The sequence below is a fragment of the Lactuca sativa genome, chromosome 3, assembly GCF_002870075.4.
Source record: "Lactuca sativa cultivar Salinas chromosome 3, Lsat_Salinas_v11, whole genome shotgun sequence".
In the NCBI taxonomy this organism is placed as follows: Eukaryota; Viridiplantae; Streptophyta; class Magnoliopsida; order Asterales; family Asteraceae; genus Lactuca; species Lactuca sativa.
In genome coordinates, this window is record NC_056625.2 from 107,810,610 (window position 1) to 107,832,751 (window position 22,142).

At 37.1% G+C, this 22,142-nt stretch overlaps 2 protein-coding genes across 3 annotated transcripts; one reads left to right on the forward strand and one right to left on the reverse strand.

Annotated features, from left to right (window-relative positions):
* Positions 1–1,206: 1,206 nt before the first annotated feature.
* LOC111898015 (uncharacterized) lies at positions 1,207–3,811 on the reverse strand. The gene is made up of 3 exons (XM_023893966.2): positions 2,983–3,811; positions 2,670–2,843; positions 1,207–2,573 (listed from the first exon to the last, which is right to left on the reverse strand). The coding sequence occupies exons 1-3, from the start codon at positions 3,809–3,811 to the stop codon at positions 1,207–1,209; spliced, it is 2,370 nt and encodes a 789-aa protein (XP_023749734.2).
* Positions 3,812–5,400: 1,589 nt separating this feature from the next.
* LOC111897468 (uncharacterized) lies at positions 5,401–12,397 on the forward strand. 2 transcript variants are annotated; one of them, XM_023893431.2, is made up of 15 exons: positions 5,401–5,679; positions 6,117–6,198; positions 6,329–6,820; positions 8,180–8,345; positions 8,459–8,611; positions 8,752–8,849; positions 8,923–9,014; positions 9,574–9,644; positions 9,732–9,867; positions 10,129–10,188; positions 10,286–10,365; positions 11,058–11,134; positions 11,223–11,293; positions 11,991–12,048; positions 12,155–12,397. In XM_023893431.2, exons 1-15 carry the CDS (start codon positions 5,498–5,500, stop codon positions 12,284–12,286), a joined length of 1,950 nt encoding a protein of 649 aa, XP_023749199.1. In that variant the 5' UTR covers positions 5,401–5,497; the 3' UTR covers positions 12,287–12,397. The 2 variants fall into 2 exon arrangements, with proteins under 2 accessions (XP_023749199.1, XP_042756199.1); XM_042900265.1 differs by lacking the exons at positions 9,574–9,644; positions 9,732–9,867.
* Positions 12,398–22,142: the final 9,745 nt, after the last annotated feature.

Sequence of the window (22,142 nt, forward strand, 5' to 3'; positions counted from 1 at the left end):
TATATTAAAATGGTTTGGTTATTTGATTGTATTTCTCTTGCTGTCTTTTTGATCAAGAAACCTTGAGGAAAAACTGTTACTGAATTGCCATTGAATAAATCATTACAAATTTGTTATGAAATGCTGAAAGCCTATAAAGGAATCTAGAAGAAATTTTTAGTAGAAAGATAGAAACAAGAATGAACAACGATTAATTTCTTGAGTATTTCTTGAAGGTGTAAAAAAGATGAGAATACGTAGGAGACAAAACAGAAAATTAAGAAAATATTTTTAGTATTTTATGTTCCAGTTATAATGAAAATATAACATTTTACATAAGAATAGTATATTTAAATTAAGGGTTAATATAATAAAATAGCAACCAATAGTAATACTAAATTTGATGTTTAGGTCACTTTTTTTTAATTGAACTCAATGAACTAATAAATATTGTTTTGGGTACTATTTGAGTGAGTTTCAACTGAATATACCGATAGTCGGTCATGTTTTGTGTCCATTACATGAGAGAACATGTTCACTTGTATTTATATGGTGGTGTTGACATGACGTTGTTCACTTGTATTTATATGGTGGTGTTGACATGACGTCTACTGTGACATCCAGTATGATAAATCTACATAGATAGTGAATAGATAGTGAGGAGAACTATATTTTTTTATTGAGATACCAAATACAGTTGCAAGATTACCAATTCAACAACAAACTATTACTTGTAATTTTACGACATTAACCCTTAAACTAATGACCCTAGATTTTAATTTTCTTTATCAAGTTTTCACGCGAGCATAATATCCATATATTGCTTTCATAGCATTAACTAGAGGAAACATTGTTATTACTAAGGTGATGTTTGTTTTTTGGCAAAATATTTTTTTGAATTCTTATGTCTGTAGACGGAAAGACATTCGAGAAAAAGATTGTTTTTTAGAAGACAAAACACATAAAAATGTCTTTTTGACATCTTTTTCGAAAGGACAAAAAATAGCTTATGGTTTTGGAAGATGTTTTATAAGTTATCAGGGTCGGTTCTGAGGATTCAAATGCCCAGGACGAAACGGATGAAAAAGGCCCTTAGACCTTAACGTGTAAAAATTTAAGGAATTAAATTACGTAAACTATTTTTTTTTATTAAAATGACGATAAACCTTATAGCAATAAATATAGCAAAATCATAGTATTCTAATGACTAATAACATATCCTAACAGCTAACCGACGACCCTTGAAGCTCTCCTAGCATTCTTGATTGCAAATTGGTTGATCAACCCTTCGTAGTCTATACTCTCTAAGATTTCGTTCTCGATAGATATCATCGCCAACCCGCTAAGTCTTTCTTGGGTCATTGTGGAGCGTAAGTAAGATTTCACAAATTTCAATTTGGAAAAACTCCTTTCTGCAGATGCGACCGTTACTGGAATAGTCAACAATATTCTATATGCAATGCTTGCATTTGGGAAATAATCAAGTTCTCTCAAAAACTTCAAAACATCTATAGGATTGCTAAATTCATTGGTTTCCAATGTCTCAAATAATTTCAATTCCGTATAAAGCTCCTCGGCATCAATATCTGATCTTTCTTCAAACTTGAGTGCTTTTTCAAGACGATAACAATATAACTTAAGATCTTTATCTTCAATTCCCCTCAAATTATGTGGAAATAAAAAAACCAAATACTTTATCATACTCTTTGAATTGTTCAAATCTTGTCTCAAGAGAAGAAATAGCTTGATCAACAATGAGAAATAATTGACTCTGAAATTCTCTTCAGGTGTAAATGAAACTTCTTCGCTACTTGAACTCTCATCAAACCTTTTTTTCCTTTCAATCAAACGCTTTTGTGGAAATATTGGATCAATACCCATTTCAATAGCAATCTCCTTAGCTTCAACAATCGCTTTTGAAAAACCAGTCTCTCTATAATCCTTGAAGTACCCAATCAATTTGTTTATTTCTGTAATGGCATTATCAAGATGCATATCCTTTGATTGTAACTTCTTACTCACAATATTCACACGGTTTAGTACTTCATACCAAACAACAGTTGATACCAAAAATTCAAAGTCACTAAGTTCTTTTTCTGCTAGTGAAGTTGCTTCACTTGCAATTGCAGCATCATTATCTTTTTCTCCAACTTGAAGTAAAGCTTCCCGTACATCCACAAGTTGCAGTTTAATAGCTTTTACACTCTCAACTCGACTTTCCCAATGAGTTTGACATAATGACTTAAGACTCCAAGCTTTAACATTATCTTTCAAAATTTCCCACCTCTTAGTAGAATTTGCAAAGATAGTATAAATACGTTGGATGAATCCAAAAAAGTTCTTTCCTTTAACACACTTGTTAGCCATATCACATAATGTTAGATTAAGAGAATGGCAACCACAAGGAGTGTAAAATGCTCTAGGATTTATATCTAAAAATCTCTTTTGCACTCCTTGGTGTTTTCCTTTCATGTTTGCTCCATTATCATAGCCTTGACCACGCATATCATCAATTTGAAGACCAAGAGACTTTAACTCCTCAAGTGTAATATCAAATAATCCTTTTCCGGAGGTATCATCAACATTCAAAAAACCTAAAAAGGATTCCTCAATAGTAACAAAATTATATGATAACTTTAAATACCTTACTATTATAGTCATCTGTTCTTTGTGACTTGAATCGGGAGTACAATCAAGTATGATTGAGTAGTACTTTGCTTCCTTTATCTTCTTGATAAGTTCTTTTTTAATTTCTTCAACTAGAAAAGATATTAGTTCGTTTTGGATTAGGTGGCCAAGATAATGCACATGAAGTCCTTCACTTGTGATGCGTTGCACATGCTCTTTGATAACAGGGTCAAACTCTTCCAATATTTCAATGACACCCAAAAAATTTCCATCCTGTTAAATACAATTAACAAATAAGAAGTGGAATCGGTCATCATAATTAAAAAAAAAGATTGTTGGTGGAACTGGAACAAATAAAATACAATTTATAGTTACCTTTTTGATACAACTTTTCATTGGATCTGCGAAATGCTAAATTATGTTTAGCAAGAAACTTCACAACTGCAATAATTCTTAAAAGCACTTGTTTCCAGTAATCTCTTTCTTTCTTGAACTGCTCATGTTGAACTTTATCAATTGTTTCGTTCAAGTTCAATCTTTTACGCATGTCAAACCACTTATTCCTATTTGTAAGATGATCCAATGAAATTTCGTGTTCTTTAACCCTAGTGGTAACATGGTGCCAATCTGCATAACCTTCACCATCCAATTTACCTTTCGAAATCCCTTTTCTAAACACTTTACAACAAAAACAAAATACCCTATCTAGCTCTTTCGAATATACTAACCATTCTCTATCACACTTCTCCAAATTTGATAAAGTTTTTGTATATAAAGCTGCAGAAAATCGTCTACCAAATTTATCATAGGGACCATACATAATACTATTATCTCTTTTAGGACCTTTTTCAACCAAAATTTTAATCTCATCAGAATTAAGTTTTTCCCACCTTCTTGGATCATATATATCAACAATCTCTTTAACAGGCTCATGCTTTTCTGTCTCTTCTACTTCTACATGCTCTTGATCTTCAATGTGCTCCTCAACATGCTCTTCAATGTGCTCTTCAACATGTTCTTCAATGTGCTCTTCAACATGTTCTTCAATGTGCTCTTCAACAGGTTGTCTATGGATAAACTTATCTAGAGCACCGACGTCAACCTTTCTCTTTTCTTCATCTAGTTTTCTCTTTTTACGTTTTTGATAACCGGATGGTTGTTTAGACTTCATCACTACAAGTTCATTATTTTCAACTTTTAACATTCAAGCAATTACAATAAACATAATTTGATAAACAATTTTACAATAAACATAAACTTATAATTTAAACTACTAAACTGATTTCTATGAATCTTATAAAGTATAAACTAATATATTCATTCACTATTCTATTAAACTGATTTCCATAGTAGATAAACCGATAATAAAATATTAAATTCATTCAATATTCAATTAAATAGATAATCTATGAAAATATGAATCATTCAAGTATGCAATTGACAACTATAAACTTGATATTCCTACCTGATTGGCTAATAATCCTTAATTTCTCAATTCTCATAAATCAATTTCTCATAAATCTTAGTATATTACCTGTTCGTCTAGACGTTTACCCTTGCTGAATCGTTGAGTTGCTGTCTAGTCGTCAACCCTTGGTGATCACTTTTTTTTTTTGTGAACAAACGAAACTGATGACTAAATTACACTGCCGGCTTCTGTTTCATACTTTCATGCCTTTGTTTTGTTCCATGCTTTTCTCCCAAATTACTGGGCTGCCGATGCAAATAGTATATACTAATTTTTTTTTTGGGTCCCTCACAAATTTGGGCTCTGTTCCTATGCACATGTTGCATTTGGGATATGTAAGTTATAACCCTAATGTCATAGTATTTCTTTTTCCACCACTACCACCACCCGTGCACAACCACAACCACCACCACCATCACCTCCAGTGCCACTGCCACCGTCACCGTCACCGCCATAAACAATATATTTTATTGAAGACCAAAGACATTAAATTTTTTTGGTCCATATCTTATTTCATAGACATGAAAAAAGACCGAAAACCAATGGCGGCCCTGGGGATGTGCGGAAGGTGCAGTCGTATGGGGCCTCCGATTTTAGGGGACCTTCAAATTTTAGGACAAATATATAATTATGATGTTGGTATATTTGTAAAATACATTTTTATGATTTATTATTAAATAAAATCGGCCGGTTTCTTATATGCACACTTTAACATTTGGATACAATCTTGGAGTCATTTGAATTATGAAAAAAATCGAAGAAAATAAAAAAGTTCAAATCTAATCATAAATTTTATAATCTACCCATTATTTAATGAAATTAGCTATATCCAAAGAAAAATATAAATATGTTTCAGGATTCAATATTTTATATACATATTTCATTAAGTTATTAGTTAATGGGAGTGAATGTTTAAATAACTCAAAGAATATAAAACAATTTTGGTTTTTTATTCATGAAAGAAAAATTGAAGTAACTAATATCAATAACATAATTGGACCTAATGTTTGTTTTCACCTTTAAGTTTTGAATTTAACAGTAACAAATTATTTAATAATATTTTACAATAAATTTGTTATCATGCCTCATTTTGATTTTGTACAAGACCTCCGGAATATCTGGGCTCTCGAAAACATTTTATCTCTTAAAAAACCACCAACTTAATGTAGGTAAAACAAAAAGTTTTAGATGCCCCATTTAAATCTTATTTATCTATATCTAATAATATAAAAGAATAAAAATATAATTCAAATTATGAAAAAACTCCATATAAATTTCTAAATTTACAAATACAACTTTTTCATTACAACGAATTACATCTTGACATAAAAGTAGTTACTTCATTTCATTTTTATTATTCGAGGGAATTGAAGGGAACTGAAACACATGCAGAGGTGGTAGTTATTTGGAGTTGCCGTGACAATGTCGTCAACGTTAATGCAGACGAAGAAACGTGCTGCCGGAGCACTGTTTGCCCTCGCCCTAAACCATGTCCAGATCCACCAGACTCGTCCTTTGGCCAACGCAATCGCCGCCGATTCCTTCTCCAATGAACGTCGCCTTTGGGTCCACGAGTCCTCCGGTCTCCTCCGCCCTATTTTCAGGTTTTCCTCTTCTCAATTAATCAACCCTAGCTACCTAACTCTGTAATTTACAAACGCTTCATCAATTTAGTGATTCACTTTCAATTTCTTCTTCTTATCGTAAACGCTAAATGATTGGGGATTATAAATTCGACAAATTGGAATTTAACTTATTCCAATTATAATAGTTTCATTTGTATTTCACTTATCAATGGTGTTATTATCATATTATGTATCTATCTGAGTGCCTTTTTTGTTTTATGTAATTTAAAATGCTTACCCTGTATGTAACTTGAACAAAATTGACCTATTTTGAGAACTATGTAACATTTTTCAACGATTCAGATATAAAACCACTACATCCAGACACTTTTTATTGTCTTTCTTAGTCATTTATACTCGTTGTTTTATATTTTCAACTCCTATTGCTAAGTTTTATGTATCTTTATCAAGAACAGGTTCCTAGAAATTGAAAGTGCAGCTTGGCCTGATCTGGAGACAACTGCTATCTCTTCTAATGTCAGGCGTAATGTTGGATCAGTATGTAACTTCATATACTTTCATGCTTGAATCAAATTAGTTGACATGATTATAGTATTATACTTGGTTTATTCCATATGAACTCTTCTATCTACTTCATAATCAACAGTTTTTATTGATAATTTTTCAGTTTTTACGAGTACTTGCGGAAGAAAATGATGGAAGTGCTTCTAAGGAAGTGTCAGAACAAGAACTTGCATTATCCAAAGCTGTAGACGCAATGGTATCAAATATAGAAACATCTCCAGAACATTTTGAGCATAAAAAAGAGAAGCATCGGTTATACGCACATGAATGGCGTGAAAAATTCTCAGTTAATGAATCAATGGCTGAAACAAAGGAGCACCTTCAAAAGAAGGAAGAGAAAGATTGTAAGTCACCAAGGCCTGAACAAGTGCCTGCTGCATCCAATAGTGAAGTGCAAGAAAAAAGGTTTGAAGAGGTGGGATTGATTGGGAATCAAAGGAAAGTTGCGGTTTTATATGAGCTTCTTTCAGCTTGTTTGGCTGATACACCCGAAGATGATAAAACAACTGAAAGACCTCCAAAAGGATATGATGCTCGTCATCGTGCTGCTTTGAGGTTGCTCACAACGTGGTTTGAACTCAAGTGGATTAAAATGGTTTGTTTTCTTGTATCCCCAAATCAATATGGTTTCACTTTCACTTTACACATTCCTTAAATCCATCAAATACTTTACCTGTTTGTGGTTTGCGTATAATATTTACATTCTTGTTCATGTCCTCTATTTACTTTTAGCTTTATTGCTGGTATCTGCTTCCTGCTTTATTGTCCCCTATTTTCTTTCAGCTTTAATGCTAATATCTGCTTTTTTCTTTAATGTCCCTTTATTACTTTCAATTTTAGTGCTAGGATCTTTTTTTGCTTTATTCTAGCCTCTTTACTAGTATTTTCTTTCTGCTTTATTGTCCCTTATTTTATTTTAGCTTTATTGCTAGTATCTGCTTATTGTCCCCGATGTTCTTTTAGCTTTAATGTTAATATTTGCTTTCCTTTTTAGGTTCCTTTATTGTTTTAGTGCTAGGATTCTTTTGCTTTATTCTATCTTTTTTATTTTAAGCTTTATTGTTAGTATCTGCTTTTTGCTTTATTGTTCCCTATTTTCTTTCAACTTTAATGCTAATATTTGCTTTCTTTTTTTAGATCCCTTTATTGCTTTCAACTTCAGTGTTAGGATCTTCTTTTGCTTTATTCTAGCCTCTTTACTTTAAGTTTTACTGCTAGTATCTGCTTTCTGCTTTATTGTTCCCTATTTTCTTTTAGCTTTACTGCTAGTATCTGCTTTCTGCTTTATTTTCCCTTATTTTCTTTCAACTTTAATGATAATATCTTCTTTCTTCTTTATTTCCCCTTTATTACTTTCAACTTTAGTGCTAGGATCTTCTTTTGCTTTAATTTAGCCTCTTTACTTTAAGCTTTAGTGCTAGCATCTGCTTTCTTCTAAATTGTCTTGTGTTTACTTTCAACTTTAGTGCTAGTATTTGCTTTATGCTTACACCATTGGGCCCTCACTCTTCAACTTGTGCATGTGTATATGCATAGTTTCACTTTCTTTCACTTTACACCTTCCCTAATTCCACCAATACTTTACCTGTTTGTGCTTTGCATATAGTATTTACATTCTTACTCATGTCGCCTCTTTACTTTCAACTTTAGTGCTAGTATCTGCTCTATGCTTACACCCTGGGTGGAGACAGGATTAACCCCCTTACCCAATTCTTATTGGATTCAGGGTTTTGTTGCTTTGTTAAATCACAGTCTTACCACTTTAGCATCCCTTCATATATCAAATAAATAGTTTTTATTTTTTTATGTTTTTGACATTGGTTTTGCACTAAAACATCTTGAAGTCTAATATAAAATATCATAGGATATTGTCTTTGACTCTTTTCTATTAATGTCTTTGTTTTCATCATTGCATACGATATCAATTTACCGAAGGGAGATTTCCTTTTTGTAGGAAGCAATTGAGGTGGTTATTTCATGTTCAGCAATGGCTGTTTTGAAACAAGATGATGGAGTCGAAAATGTACAAACTTCAGATGACTCATGGGAGAAGTGGAAACGTGGAGGTCTGATTGGAGCAGCTGCTGTAACTGGTGGAACCCTAATGGCAATCACTGGTGGTATGATGATATGATCATCTCATTTTCTCAAAAAAAAAAAAAAAAAAAACTTACACATTTCATTTTTTTTTATTTTTATAAATGTCATACACTATTTTTTACATTTTCAACAGGTTTAGCTGCTCCAGCAATTGCATCAGGAGTTGGTGCTTTAGCACCTACATTAGGCACCATTGTTCCAGTGATTGGAGCTGGTGGATTTGCTGCTGTTGCAAGTGCTGCAGGGAGTGTTGCAGGTTCTGTTGCAGTAGCTGCATCATTTGGAGGTTAGTTATGTACAAAGGAATAGGTGCTATCTGCTAATATGAAAGAATTTGTAAATTGTAGTTAAATATTAATGATATTATTCTAATGGGATGAGTTAATGTCATTAAACAAGGAATAATTAATACTTGAATTGATCCAGCTGCTGGGGCTGGACTTTCGGGGACTAAAATGGCTAGAAGGACAGGAAGTGTGGATGAATTTGAGTTCAAAGGCATAGGGGAAAACCACAATCAAGGCGTAAGTTTCTTTAAACATTTTTATTTTTTTAGTTTCTTGATGAAAGATTTCTCATTAAACCTTGTGTTCCCAGAGGTTGGCTGTTGGAATCATGGTGTCAGGATTTGTATTTGAGGAACAAGATTTTTTAAGGCCTTGGGAAGGACAAAATGATAATTTGGAAAGGTATTTAAATGTATATATATTTAAGATACCGCTATAACTGTTGGGAAAATGGTCTCAAAGATTCCTAACAAGCATCCCAATAGATTAATACACGTGGAAAACTCTAAAGTTCGGCTTCGGAGAGAGGAAAATCCACTATATGATAAATTGTTACAATCACATAGAATACAAAGATTCCCCTATAACTGTTTGGGAAAATTTTCTCAAAGATTCCGAACAAGCCTCCCTAAAAATTAATATACATGGAAAACTCCAAAGGTCGGAGAGAGAAAAATCCACTATATGATAAATTGTTACAATCACATAGAATACAAAGATTCCCCTATAACTGTTGGGAAAATGGTGTCAAAGATTCCCAACAAGCCTTCCAATAGATTAATATATGTGGAAAACTCCAAAGGTTTGAGAGAGAGAAAAATCCACTATATGATAAATTGTTACAATCACATAGTATACAAACATCTGCCTTACTTTGTTTTTGCTAGAAAAACAAATCTAGTTTTTCTACAATAAACTTAAATCTGCAAAACCAAGTGATAGTTTTAAGTCAAATTTTCAGGTATGTGTTACAATGGGAATCCGAGCATCTGATTGCTGTAAGCACTGCAATCCAAGATTGGCTTACATCAAGTAATAATCACTTTAACCCCAAAAATAAATAAAAATCATAAAAAAAAGTTGAACAACACTCTTATTGTAATTAAATCCATGATGCAGGAATTGCAATGGAATTAATGAAACAAGGTGCTATGATGACAGTTTTAAGTTCTCTTTTAGCCGCTTTAGCCTTGCCTGCAACTTTACTCACTCTTACTGACATCATCGATAGCAAATGGTCCATTGCTGTGGACAGGTTTTTCATTCTTTCCTTTTTTTTTTTTTTTTTTTTTTTTTTTTTTTTTTTTTTCATTTTTAAAATCAAACTCCACATGTTATACAATTCAAAATCCCACCAAAGTTGGACTTCTTACTTTGATTAGCCAAAAATCGAAAAAATACAAAATATAAGTATACCAATCAACTATAAATAAATAACAAAGTAGTCTCTCAACTATACATATAAACAGAAATAGTCCCTTGAGAATTGCCATATTGAATTTTGCTCCTCCCTCAGATCTGACAAGGCTGGCAAGCTTCTTGCTGAAGTGTTGGTCAACGGATTGCAAGGTAACAGGTACATTAACATCAGATTATTTCATATTTTCATGTACTAAAAAAGCTTAAGTAAAACATATAAAAATCATAAATTATTCTATAATTATAACTTTCAGGCCTGTAACACTAGTGGGATTTTCACTTGGAGCACGAGCGATTTTTAAGTGTCTTCAGAGTTTGGCTGAAACGGGTCATGGTAATTACATAAACCTGATTTTGATTTTTGATTTTTTTACTTTACTCCTTTTATATTATGTTGAGTAATTTACATTTTTGGTCCCTGACTGCGTTTAGCTGTTATCCAATTTTAGTCCCAAAGAGTTTTTTCTTGCAATTTTAGGTCTTCATTTGAGGTTTTTGTAACATTTTACTTGTTCCAAGTAAAATGACTACATTTTGGCCCTTGAGTAAACCTGATTTTTGAAAATTTGGTTCAAATAATATAGTCATTTTCCTTGGAATAAGGACCAAAAATGTTACAAAACCTCAAATATGGACCAAAATTACAAAAAATGGTTACTCAGGGACCAAAAGTGTAATTGACTCTATTATTTTTAATTTTCATTATTATATCCCTAACTTTTTTAAAGAATATTTTATGTCCTAATCACTATTCACTATATTAACTTAATTTATCAAAAATACATAACAAAATATGAAATAAATTACACCTTTAAATAAGACCAATATGAAATATTACCGACATTAATTATATTTTTAACTTAATTCTTTTTTAACTGTAATTGAAAATTAGTCCAGATAATTTTTTTTATAATTAAATATAAATAGCATAGGTAATCTATATCTATAAATTTTTTAAAAAGGAAACCAACAAGAAGAATAAATTATATAAGGTGCAAAGATTCATATATCTTATTTACTTTTCAGTTGGACTTGTGGAAAGAGTTGTTCTACTTGGAGCACCAGTTGCTATTAAAGATGAAAATTGGGAAGCTATTAGGAAGGTGAATGAATTCAAGCATCTTTTCTTATAGCTTAAAAAGTCTCTTATAATAATAATCTTAAAAATAAAATAATTAATATGTTTTGCAGGTTGTTTCTGGAAGATTAGTAAATGCTTATTCAACAACTGACTGGATGCTTGGAGTAGCTTTTCGTGCCAGGTATGCATTATATGGAATCATCATGCTTTCATGCATCTTGTTTATGTTGTATTTTGTTAAGACTTATTCTTGCAATTTCAACATTTTAATGATTTGGAAAATTCAAATGGAAATACACCCACTTAATATTAAAAAGATTGAAGAACAAAATCATTTGATCAATTCCCATACATGATATGATTAATTTTAATGGTGGAGAAGAGTGATCATGGAGCGAAAGGCTTAATTCTTTATATTCTACGAGATTGTCAACATGAAATAATTTGTAGTTTTTAAGAATTATGTATGGGTTATACTTATACATGTAAAGGTTATGTCATTATTGGGCTACTAAAATCAATTATTCAAGGTAAATCTAAATCCCTGTTTATGATAAGATCACATGTGGAAGTTCACTAAAAACCATTTGCATCAAACTACGCGTTACTTTATATTTTATGTTTCTAATAATTTAGAGAAGTTAAATAGTCTCCTACTTATTCTTTTTATCCATCCTCTTCCTATTTTTAGATGATGGCAAGTGTAATAAAAATTTATTAATTTTATTAAATATGACAAATGTCACAATCTTAAGTGTGTAGGAAGATGATAAGAGAAAAAAAGTAAAAAGGATATTTGATTTACACACTTTTGTACAATATTTTGTATTATTGGTCTATTTATATATCTCCAAGTGTTGACCATGTTAATTAAACAGTCTCCTTAGTCAAGGATTAGCTGGAATTCAACCGGTGGATGTTCCCGGAATCGAGAACGTAAGTTTTTATTTATTTATTTATTTATTTTTTTAAATACCCTTTTTTACACGGTATTCACAAGATTTAATCGATGAAAACAATGATTATTAATTTGTGGGTACAGGTTGATGTTACAGAAGTGATAGAGGGCCATTCTTCTTATTTGTGGGGTACTCGAGAGATACTAGATCGCCTTGATCTTGATGGATATTATCCTGTTTTTAAAGTTGCTCATAAGCATCAAGAAGCAAACTAATCTTTCTTAACTTTTTTCAAGTACATATAAAACCAATACTATTTTTAGGAGTCTTTTGTTATATAATATCGAATGTTTTATTTATTAAAATGATTTTATTTAGATATTTAAGTCATGAAGTGAATAGCTGGGTGGTTTTAAGCAAAAACGAAATGAATTGTTTGTAGAAAAAGACGTGGACTAGGAGTGTGCATAATGAAAGACTTTGTTTTTCTAAAATATGTATGTGGGTTATTGTTATTATTATTATTATTATTATTATTATTATTATTATTATTATTATATAAATAAAATAAAATTAGATGAAATCATCATCTGTCATCAATCATACCTGATTCCTTACCACCACCATTATTGTCCACACCGCTGTTATCATCTTCGAAAACCATTACGTTGTTCAAATTCAAAATAAAATCAACTAAGAACAAGAAACAATTAAAAAAAAACAAACACAAACATATAAAAATCGAAAAGAAAAACGAGATAGAAAAAACAAACAAAATAAAACCCAAATTGGAGAAAAAAAATTGAAAAAAACTATACTTTTTTTTTTGAAAAAGATACACGTCTGATCTTTCCCGTCGTTTTTCGAGGAGGTCCAAGTTTAACCTCAGGTACCAAGAGTTGGCCTTTTCCTCGGTATGGACCGTCCTCAATGTGCCTATTGTTACTTCCATTGGAAGCATCGCCTCCGCGCCATACGTCAGGCTGAACGGGGTCTCCCGTGTGCTTGTCTGTGGTGTTGTTCTATATGACCATAGAACCGCCGGTACCTCCTCAGCCCAATTTCCTTTGGCCTTTCCTAGCTGTTTTTTAATCCCAATTGTTCGGTTGGATACTTCTGTCTGCCCATTTGACTGTGGATGTGCTACCGACGTGAACCGTTGGTTAATTCCTTTGCTGGCGCACCATTCCCTAAATGGGTTCTCGGCGAATAGTAGGCCATTATTGCTACCAAGTGTTTTAGGTGTGCCAAACCTAGTCATGATGTTTTTCCATACAAATTTGATCATCTGTCTACCAGATATGCATGTAAATGGTTCTGCCTCGATCCATTTCGTGAAATAATTCACCACGAACACCATGCATTTTAACCTTCCTGGGGCCTCCGGGAATGGCCCCACAGTGTCTATTCCCCATTGATAGAACGGCCAGGGGCTAGATATGTTGGACAGGGGAGCCGGAAGGTTCGCTTGGACTGGGGAGTATGCTTGACATTTCTCGCACTTCTTTGTTAACTCTACTGCGTCTTGATATGTGGTGGGCCAATAGATTCCCATTCGAAGTACCTTTCCTGTTAGGGCCCACGCGCTTTCATGTGCGCCCACCTGGCCCGCATGCGCCTCCCGGAGCGCTTCTTTTCCTTTGGTCTCGTCCACGCACCTTAACCAGGGGGTCGTAAACACTTTCCGGTAAAGCTCCCCGTTTACCAACACGTAAGAGGGTGCCTTTATGCGCACCCTTATGGCCTCTTCATGATTATCTGGCAAAACACCTTGTTGTAGGTATTCAACCAGAGGGGTTATCCACATGGGTCCAACTGTTGTGAGAGTACTTACTTGTTGTTCGTCTATGCTTCTTTCCTTAAGCACTTCGACCAAGACTTTCTTTGACAAGTGGTCGAAGCATGTTGATGCTAGCTTACTCAGGGTGTCCGCCCTCCTATTTTCACTTCTTGGTATTTGTTTGACTGTGAACTCCTTGAAGGATTTGGTGAGCTGCTTTACTATCTTGACGTATCTCTCCATCCTCTTGTCTCTTGCCTCAAAGATCCTATTAATCTGATTGGCGGCCAACCTTGAATCCGTCAACGTCGTAACAACCTCCGCCCCCATCTGATTGGCCAGACGTAATCCGACGAGTAAAGCTTCATATTCTGCCTCGTTGTTTGAGGTGTGGAAATCGAAACGAAGAGCGTACGTGACCTCTTCCCCTTCTGGGTTGGTCAAGATTAGGCCTGTGATTGAGCCTTCCCTGCTAGTCGCCCCGTCGTTGTACAACGTCCACCTTCGACAGTCTGTCGGGATTTCTTTTACCGTCAGAATTCCTTCTTGAGCCATACCTCCCCCTCCGGGGATTTCAAGCAAAAAATATGCCAACACTTGCCCTTTGATACTTCTCGCGAGCGATAACTGATGTCGTGCTCGCCCAACTCAATTGCCTATTTCGCAAGTCGGCCTGACGTTTCTGGCTTGAGCAACATTTGCTTGATTGGGCATTTTGTCAGGACTTCAATTTGATGCGCTTGGAAGTATCGTCTCAACCGTCGTGCAACATAGATGAGTGCGAGTACCCGTTTTTCTAGTGCAGGGTAATTGAGCTCGGGGCCTTGCAACGCCCGACTGACAAAATACACTGGCTTTTGTTCCCCTTCCCTTTCTACAACTAACACGGATGATATGGATTCACGTGAGGTTGAAAGGTATACCTGCAATATCTCGCGTGGAATAGGACTAGCCAACGTGGGCAACTTATGTAGGGCTTCTTTGATCTTTATGAGGGCCACCTCTGCCGTTGCTGTCCATTGAAAATTGCTTTTTCTCAATACAGCCCTTCAATGTGTGAAAAAGCGACATGACTTTGTCAGCCGACTTTGAGATGAATCTACTAAGTGTGGTGATTTTCCCGTTCAGGCCCTGCGCATCTCTCAGAGTGTTTGGGGGTGGGGTTTCCATGAATTCATCTACCTTGACCGGGCTAGGCTGTATGCCTTGCCTGGTAACATAATATCCTAAGAATTCCCCTTCCTCTACCCCAAAGGTGCATTTACCTGGGTTCAGTTTCATCTTTACTTTTTCTAGTGTTCTGAAAGTTTCTTCGACATCTTGCAACATTCTTGCTTCGTCCGGGCTTTTGATGACCATGTCGTCAACATACACCTCGATGTTTCTTCTGATTTGGTTGGAGAATATTGAATCGACCAACCGTTGATACATTGCTCCCGCGTTCTTTAAACCACACGAAATTTTGGTGTAGCAGAAAGTGCCATGGTCAATGTAGAAAGCCGTTTTTTCCTCATCCTCCCTGTTCATCAGGATCTGATGGTAGCCTTTGTATGCGTCTAGGAAGCACTTCAGTCTAAAACCTTGTAACGATTCCACCTTCTGGTCGATCTCCAGAAGGGGGTAACAGTCTTTGGGGCATGCCTTGTTTAGATCGGAGTAGTCAATACACATGCGCCATGACTCGTCATGTTTCCGTACCATGACGGGGTTAGCAATCCAGGTTGGGAAGACTACTTCTCTCAGGATCCCCACCTTTGCTAGCTTAGCTACTTCCGCGTTAATTGCCCTGTTGCGATCCCCCCTTGAACTCTCTTCTTCTGTTTGACTTCCTTTGTGCCTAGCTTGATCATGAGTTTGTGCTCTATGATGCTCCTGTCCACACCAACCATGTATGTGGGAGTCCATGAAAACATGTGTTTGTATTGTCTGAGTAGGTCGATGAGCGCTTGTCTGGTGCGTCCTGGGAGGTTGCAGCCAATGTTGAATGGCTGGTCAGGGTATTCTTTATTAATCACTTCCTTTCCGTTTGCTATTTCAACTCGTACCTTGTTGGTTTCCCTTGTTATCTTCGCTGGTTGCAAGACCGTAAAGCACTGTAATTCTTTTGGTGGTGTGGCGAGGATTGTCGCTGGGCCCTCAGTGGCGTTGAACTTGATGATCCCATGCATTGTTGATGGGATCGCGCCCAACTTGAGTAGAGCTGTCCTCCTTAGGATGATGTCGTGCTCTGCTGAGTGCTGTATTACAATGAAGTCGATCAAGATCGTTTTCCTTCGTTGTTTGTCATGGCTGGTTAGTGTGAGAGGTAAGTGGATCGTACCCATTGGCCATACACTGTGTCCCGTGAAGCCTACTAACCTTCCTATCGTGGGTCTCAGGTTATCCTTCCACCCATCAGGGAGGAGACGGAAACAATGCTCGTAGATTATGTCTGCCGAGCTGCCCATATCGATGTATACCCTGTGTATGGTTACGTTTTTGATAGAGGCTTGGATGATGAGTGGATTATCGCCTCTCCATCCCTCCGTTCTGGAGTCTCTTGCTGAGAATGTAAGCCCTTGTAGTGTAGCTATGAGGTTTCTTGGTTCGGCTTGTTCTTCTTGCCTGTCTCTCTTGCTCCGTATCATGAGTATCTCTTTGGGTTGAACGTTTTCTCTCGATTCACCCTTAGAACTCTCAGCATCGAACTTAGCATGTAGGCTCCGCGCTACTTCTACAAGGTCTCCCTTTAGTTGTTTCTCCTCCATTTCCTTCTTAAGGACTGAGCAGTTGATGCTGTCATGAGTTTTACTCTTGTGGTATTCACAATACCGTCCTTTTAGCATTTTCATCGTCTGTGGCTTGGCTGCGACCACATAGACGTCTGGTCGGCGGTCCCGTCTGTCATCCCTGGAAAATGGTCTGAAGCGGCCTTGCAGTCGTTTCCTTCGCCCAAAGTGTCTGCTTCCACCTGATACCTCCATGTGGGTTGGGCTATGACACTTAGTTGTCATGGCGTTTAGGTACGCCTGTTTTGTTGCTTCGCCCTCCTCTTGCCTCAAGTAACGCACCACCTTTTCCTTTAGTTCAGGTCTCGTCTGCGGTTTCTTGCCCATGATCTTTTGGGGCAGGGGGCTAGTAGGAGTCCCCACGTGAAGGCCCCATCTATCAGACCCTCGTCATGTCTTGGAACATCAAGTGTGGCGCTCGTTAACCTCGTGAAGTATTCTCTCACACTTTCACCCTCTTTCTGCTTGCATCCAATAATTAAGTGAGAGTCACCTTTATACTTTCGCAGTTGCATGAAATTCCTGAGGAACAAGTACTTGAGTTGGTTGAAATTGAATATGCTTCCTGGGCAGAGTGTGTTGAACCATGTGCCTGCGTTTCCATCGAGGGTTGTTGGGAAGTACGTGCACCGGAACCTCTCGTCTAGTTTGAGTGATGTCATTGTCCACTCATACGTATCTATGTGGATGTCTGGATCAGTGGTTCCGTTGTAGGTCTTAAGGTTGGGGAGTTTGGCTGTGTTTGGGGTTTCATAGTCTAGCAATTCCCTGGCGAACGAGATGTAACACTCCGGGACAAGCAGTCTTGGTTTGGGATGGCTAACGACATTTGCATGTTATATTGGATACGGGTGTTGTGTGTTTGCGTGGATGGAAGGCCATAAAATGCATGGTAGCCTGGATTTGGGCCGTAGAAAACATGTTGCTGGAATGGCAACTGGAGCGAGTGGTTGGGAGGCATAGGGGGGTTGTTTACTGGAGCTGGCTGCCGGCAGGTGTCGGTTGTAATGATGGGTTCGCCCCATGTGACCGTTGCAGAGTAGAAGACGAGTCGTGGGGTTACCATGGTTTGTGCGAGTGGCGGAAACGTGAACGTTGGTTGCGCGCTCATCAGTGACTGGCTCGCTAGAGGTATCCAGGGTGGTGGCTGAACGATTGGGGATTGGTTTACTGATAACGTCGTTTGAGGGGTTGGTAGCTGGTGTTGTGTTATCGGCGCAGAGAATGATGACATTTGGGATACTGTAGATTGTGTCGCCACCAGTTGGAGTAACGGTAGCGGTTGAAGGGGTGTGACTGGTAGTACCGCCATCTGTGTCGGCCTCAACTGTTGGGATTGGGTTTGTATGGTCGTGCTAACACTTGTCTCTTTCAATATGGGTGGTGGCGGTTGCAGTTGCTGGCTCTCTGGTTGTATTATTTTTACCATAGAACTTCCTTCGCCCACAGCTTCTCTACCGACCGTCATAGGTGGCGGCGTTTCGTCCAACGGTGCCATTGACCGGATGGGGCTAGTTGGGTTTCCTCCGGCTCCATCGTTGCCGTCGGACGCCATTTTTTTGTGTTAAACAATGCTTTTAGCTTCGTTCTTCGTCATATGAACGGATGGCGCTAAATGATGTGACCTCGTTTAAATCCTTCCTTTGGTTCCACTGATGGAATCTGAGCTGCTCCTACAAGATCACAGAAAAGAAGGGTCATCAGCCGTTTCCCGGGAGGAGGATCTCAGAAAGATGCTCCAACGGTCAAGTTAGTTGGGATTTTATGATTTATGTGTGTATATTTCTTGTAGAGGATTGCTTACCTTCCAAGATCGTGTGTGTGCCCTTTTATACCTAGCGACCCTGCTTGTCCGTACGAGATAGGATCGCTTTGGGGGGACAAGGTCAGAGGCGCTGATTAGAGGATTGTGCGCCTCTTTTTGTCAGAGTGCTGCCATTGGCTCCGGCGGTAATGCCCTGACCATTTACCTTGTCGCCTGATCGTATCTGTTGTCTTATCGTTGGGAACGTCCTCGGCGGGCGCGAACCTTTCGCCTGAGCGCCCAGCTCTTTAGGGGCGCTAGCGGGCGTTGGCGGGCGCTGAGCCAAATCATGGTCTTACATAGTCTTACTTGAATGTTATGGGTCACCCATAGTCTTACTGTCATTATCATCCATAAGCCAAATCATGGTCCTTTCTTACCACACTAGGAGCCAAATCATGGTCTTACACACAAGTGTCAAGAGCAACCTCCTAGTCTTCCATGCAAGCATCACAAAGACAATTAGCATCCTATATATAACTGTCAGTTCCAGAATCTGGTCTTGCATACAATTGCCATGAGCCACCATCTAGTCTTTCATATATATGATAGAGGCCACCACTTGGTATTCCATGCAGCTATCACAAAGACAACTAGTGTGACATCCCCAATTTAACGGCCAGAAAAGACCGATTTGTTTATGCTTTGTTTTAAAAATCAAATCTTTCAAAGAAAACGGTTGCGGAATTTGTTCCGAAAACAAAATATGATAAGAATTTATCAAAGCATTTCTTAAAGAAATGTATTTTCGTTATATAACAAAATCTCGGGATGTCATGTTCCGATACAGACACATAAGCATAAACAAAACATACATTCATTTACACTAGTGATTTACATCTCCTTTAATCTCTCAGTGAAATATGTCTTCATATTGATACCTGTGATACAAAGAAAACTGAGTGGGTCAGAGCTGGGAGCCTGGTGAGCATATAGGGTTTTCAACCCACAATGTTATATCATATATATATATTAGAACTCACAAACATATATAATTTCACTATATAAAGGCAACTCTTATCCCACCCCATCGATCCTCACAACAACACGATCTAAACTCTCGTATCTAAAATTTTCCTCTTTACCTGATCCCTACTCACGGATCTAAAACTATCCTCTTCACCCGATCCATACTCACGGATCTAGAACTAACCTTTTCACCTAATCCTTACTCATGGATCTAAAACTAACCTCCTGATCTGATCCATACTCCCGGATCAATAATTGTACCCAATCCATACTCCCGAAATAGGGACAATTAACTATACCTTAATCCTGATATGATCCATACTCCCGGATCAATAACTGTGCCCAATCCATACTCCCGGACTAGGGACAATTAACTTAGTCTTAATCCATACTCTCGAACTAATAACAAGTTTTTATCTCTTTACCTGATCCATACTCTCGGATCTAAAACTAACCTCTTGGTCTAATCCATACTCACGGATCTAAAACTAGCCTCTTGATCTGATCCATACTCACGGATCTCATCTACCCATGTACTACCCAACATATTTGTAGTTACAAAATACATATACAATTTAAATCATTAAAACCTATATAGTTCATCCATTCCACCAACATCTCAAATAAACAACAATATATAAACACATAACATGTATTTCATAGCAAATACTTCATACTTATGTGTTAGAAGAAAGTAACTATACACTCACTTGATCAGAAGATGATTGGACAACACTACGGCTTGTAGAAGTAGTATTCTTCAGTAGATCTGGAAGATCTTCACAAAAATTGGCTCTCACGGGCAGAGCTTCGGCTCGGGAATTTCACTTCTCGGGATCTTCGGGGCTTCGGGACTTGCTTCGGGGCTCGGGATTAATACCGGGGCTTCGGGATATTTCTTGCACAAAAAACGAGGTAAAACGGGAGAGAGAAGAGAAAATGAGCAAGAAGGCTGGCTGCCCTCGCAAGGTATTCATAGGGCTGAACCCTCGCATTATGCTGGGCGTATTGCTTAGCTACGCGGGGCGTAGTGCCAAAAAACGTCATCGCTTACGTATGCGAGGCACTCGAGTCCGAGGGGTTCATGCACCAGGGTACGCTGGGCGTACGCCAGTATGCTGGGCGTACTTCGGATAAGATCAATGTCTCCTTCGGATATACATCCGAATTAAAGATTAAATATATATTTTAATTATTTGATAAACTTCAAAAATTCATATCTTTCTTATACGAACTCTGTTTTCGACGTTCTTTATATCCACGCGTAGGTGAGACTACACTCTACAACTTTCGTTTAGACTTCGTCGGCTAATTTCGAATTTATTTTTATTATATTATTTTTAGTAGGCCGGTACAGGAAAACTCCGTTATAAATTCATAACTTCTTCATCCGGCGTCCGTTTTCGTCTGTCTTTTCACCATTGCAATAATAATAATAAGATCTTCGATTCTCGTTTAGATTGTTTCGACCAAAAATCACTCGATCTCAAATTCGGGTTTCGGGCTGCATACTACTAAGCTGAAAATTAGAAAAATCATAACTTCCTCATATGAAGTCAGATTTGGGCATTCTTTTTATGCATGCTCTCATTTTAACGAACTCTATGACTTTCGTTTAGATCACTAAGGCCAAATATCTCTCTAACGTAAATTCATTATTTACGTCGCGCTGTGTCGTGCCGGTTCTGTCGCAAAACTTCGACATGTCATAACTTCTTTGTTATAACTCGGATTTCGGCGTTCTTTATATGTAAGGAATCCTTGTAACATATACTAAAACTTAGTTAAGATTATTCATCCTAAATAATCTTTTATCAAAAAGTCATTGTTGACGCTTATCGTTTCTAAATTGACTAGCCCGGATCTACGGGCGTTACAACTAGCATCTTACATAGTATAGTGAGAAGACACATTTGTCGACATAATCAATAGCTAACAACTCTCAGAGCCAACGAAAGGGTTTTATACACCTCCTAATAATACACACAAAGTAAACCTTAAGTCTACCATATAAAACTAGAATTTGAACAAAAGTCAACCCGTGCCAAAATTCAAAGGGAAAGTCAAAGTCAACAACCAAAGTCAACAATCAACATCACCGACAACTGATACTCAAGTCGTGACCATCCCATGGTCATGTCGTGAATAACACTCAATCCCGATCCAAAAATCCAGATTCGAACAACTCAGCCATGATCAAAACCTTTGTCACGTCGTGATGGCCATGCCCTCACATCATGATAAAGTCCGTTCAAAACAATTAGGAAAGCTCATCATCATGTCGTGACCTCCATTTGGTCACGTCGTGACTACATAAATTTGGGATAACTTTGTGCATTCAACCCTTAATCCTTTAAGCCACCCATTCCAACTTTCCAAAGGGACTTCTTACTCTAAACTCACTCTAAAAATCGATGTCTTATAGGCATGCACGTCCAATGCATGCCTTGATCTCATATTAGGTCAAAATGATGAAAAACGGAACCAAAATCACAAGAATGTCTTCAAAACTTAGCCAAACTTCATATCCAACATAAATAACACTCAAGGGACCTAAAGGACCCATAAAGTTTCCAACTTTATGTAAACCTTCCATCCAAACTTCCACAACATGAAAGGAAAGGGACAAGAAGCCTATATCTAGAAGCTAACAACATAAAGTTTGGATCTTGAGCACTTACAATGGTCCATAAATGGCTCAAATACAAACTCCAAGCTTGCAAAGAGGTTCTCTTTCGTCTTCCTTTCAAGAGCACCAAAACACCAAGGATAAGATCAAAAAATGAGGAGGGGGTATTAGGGTTTGCTTC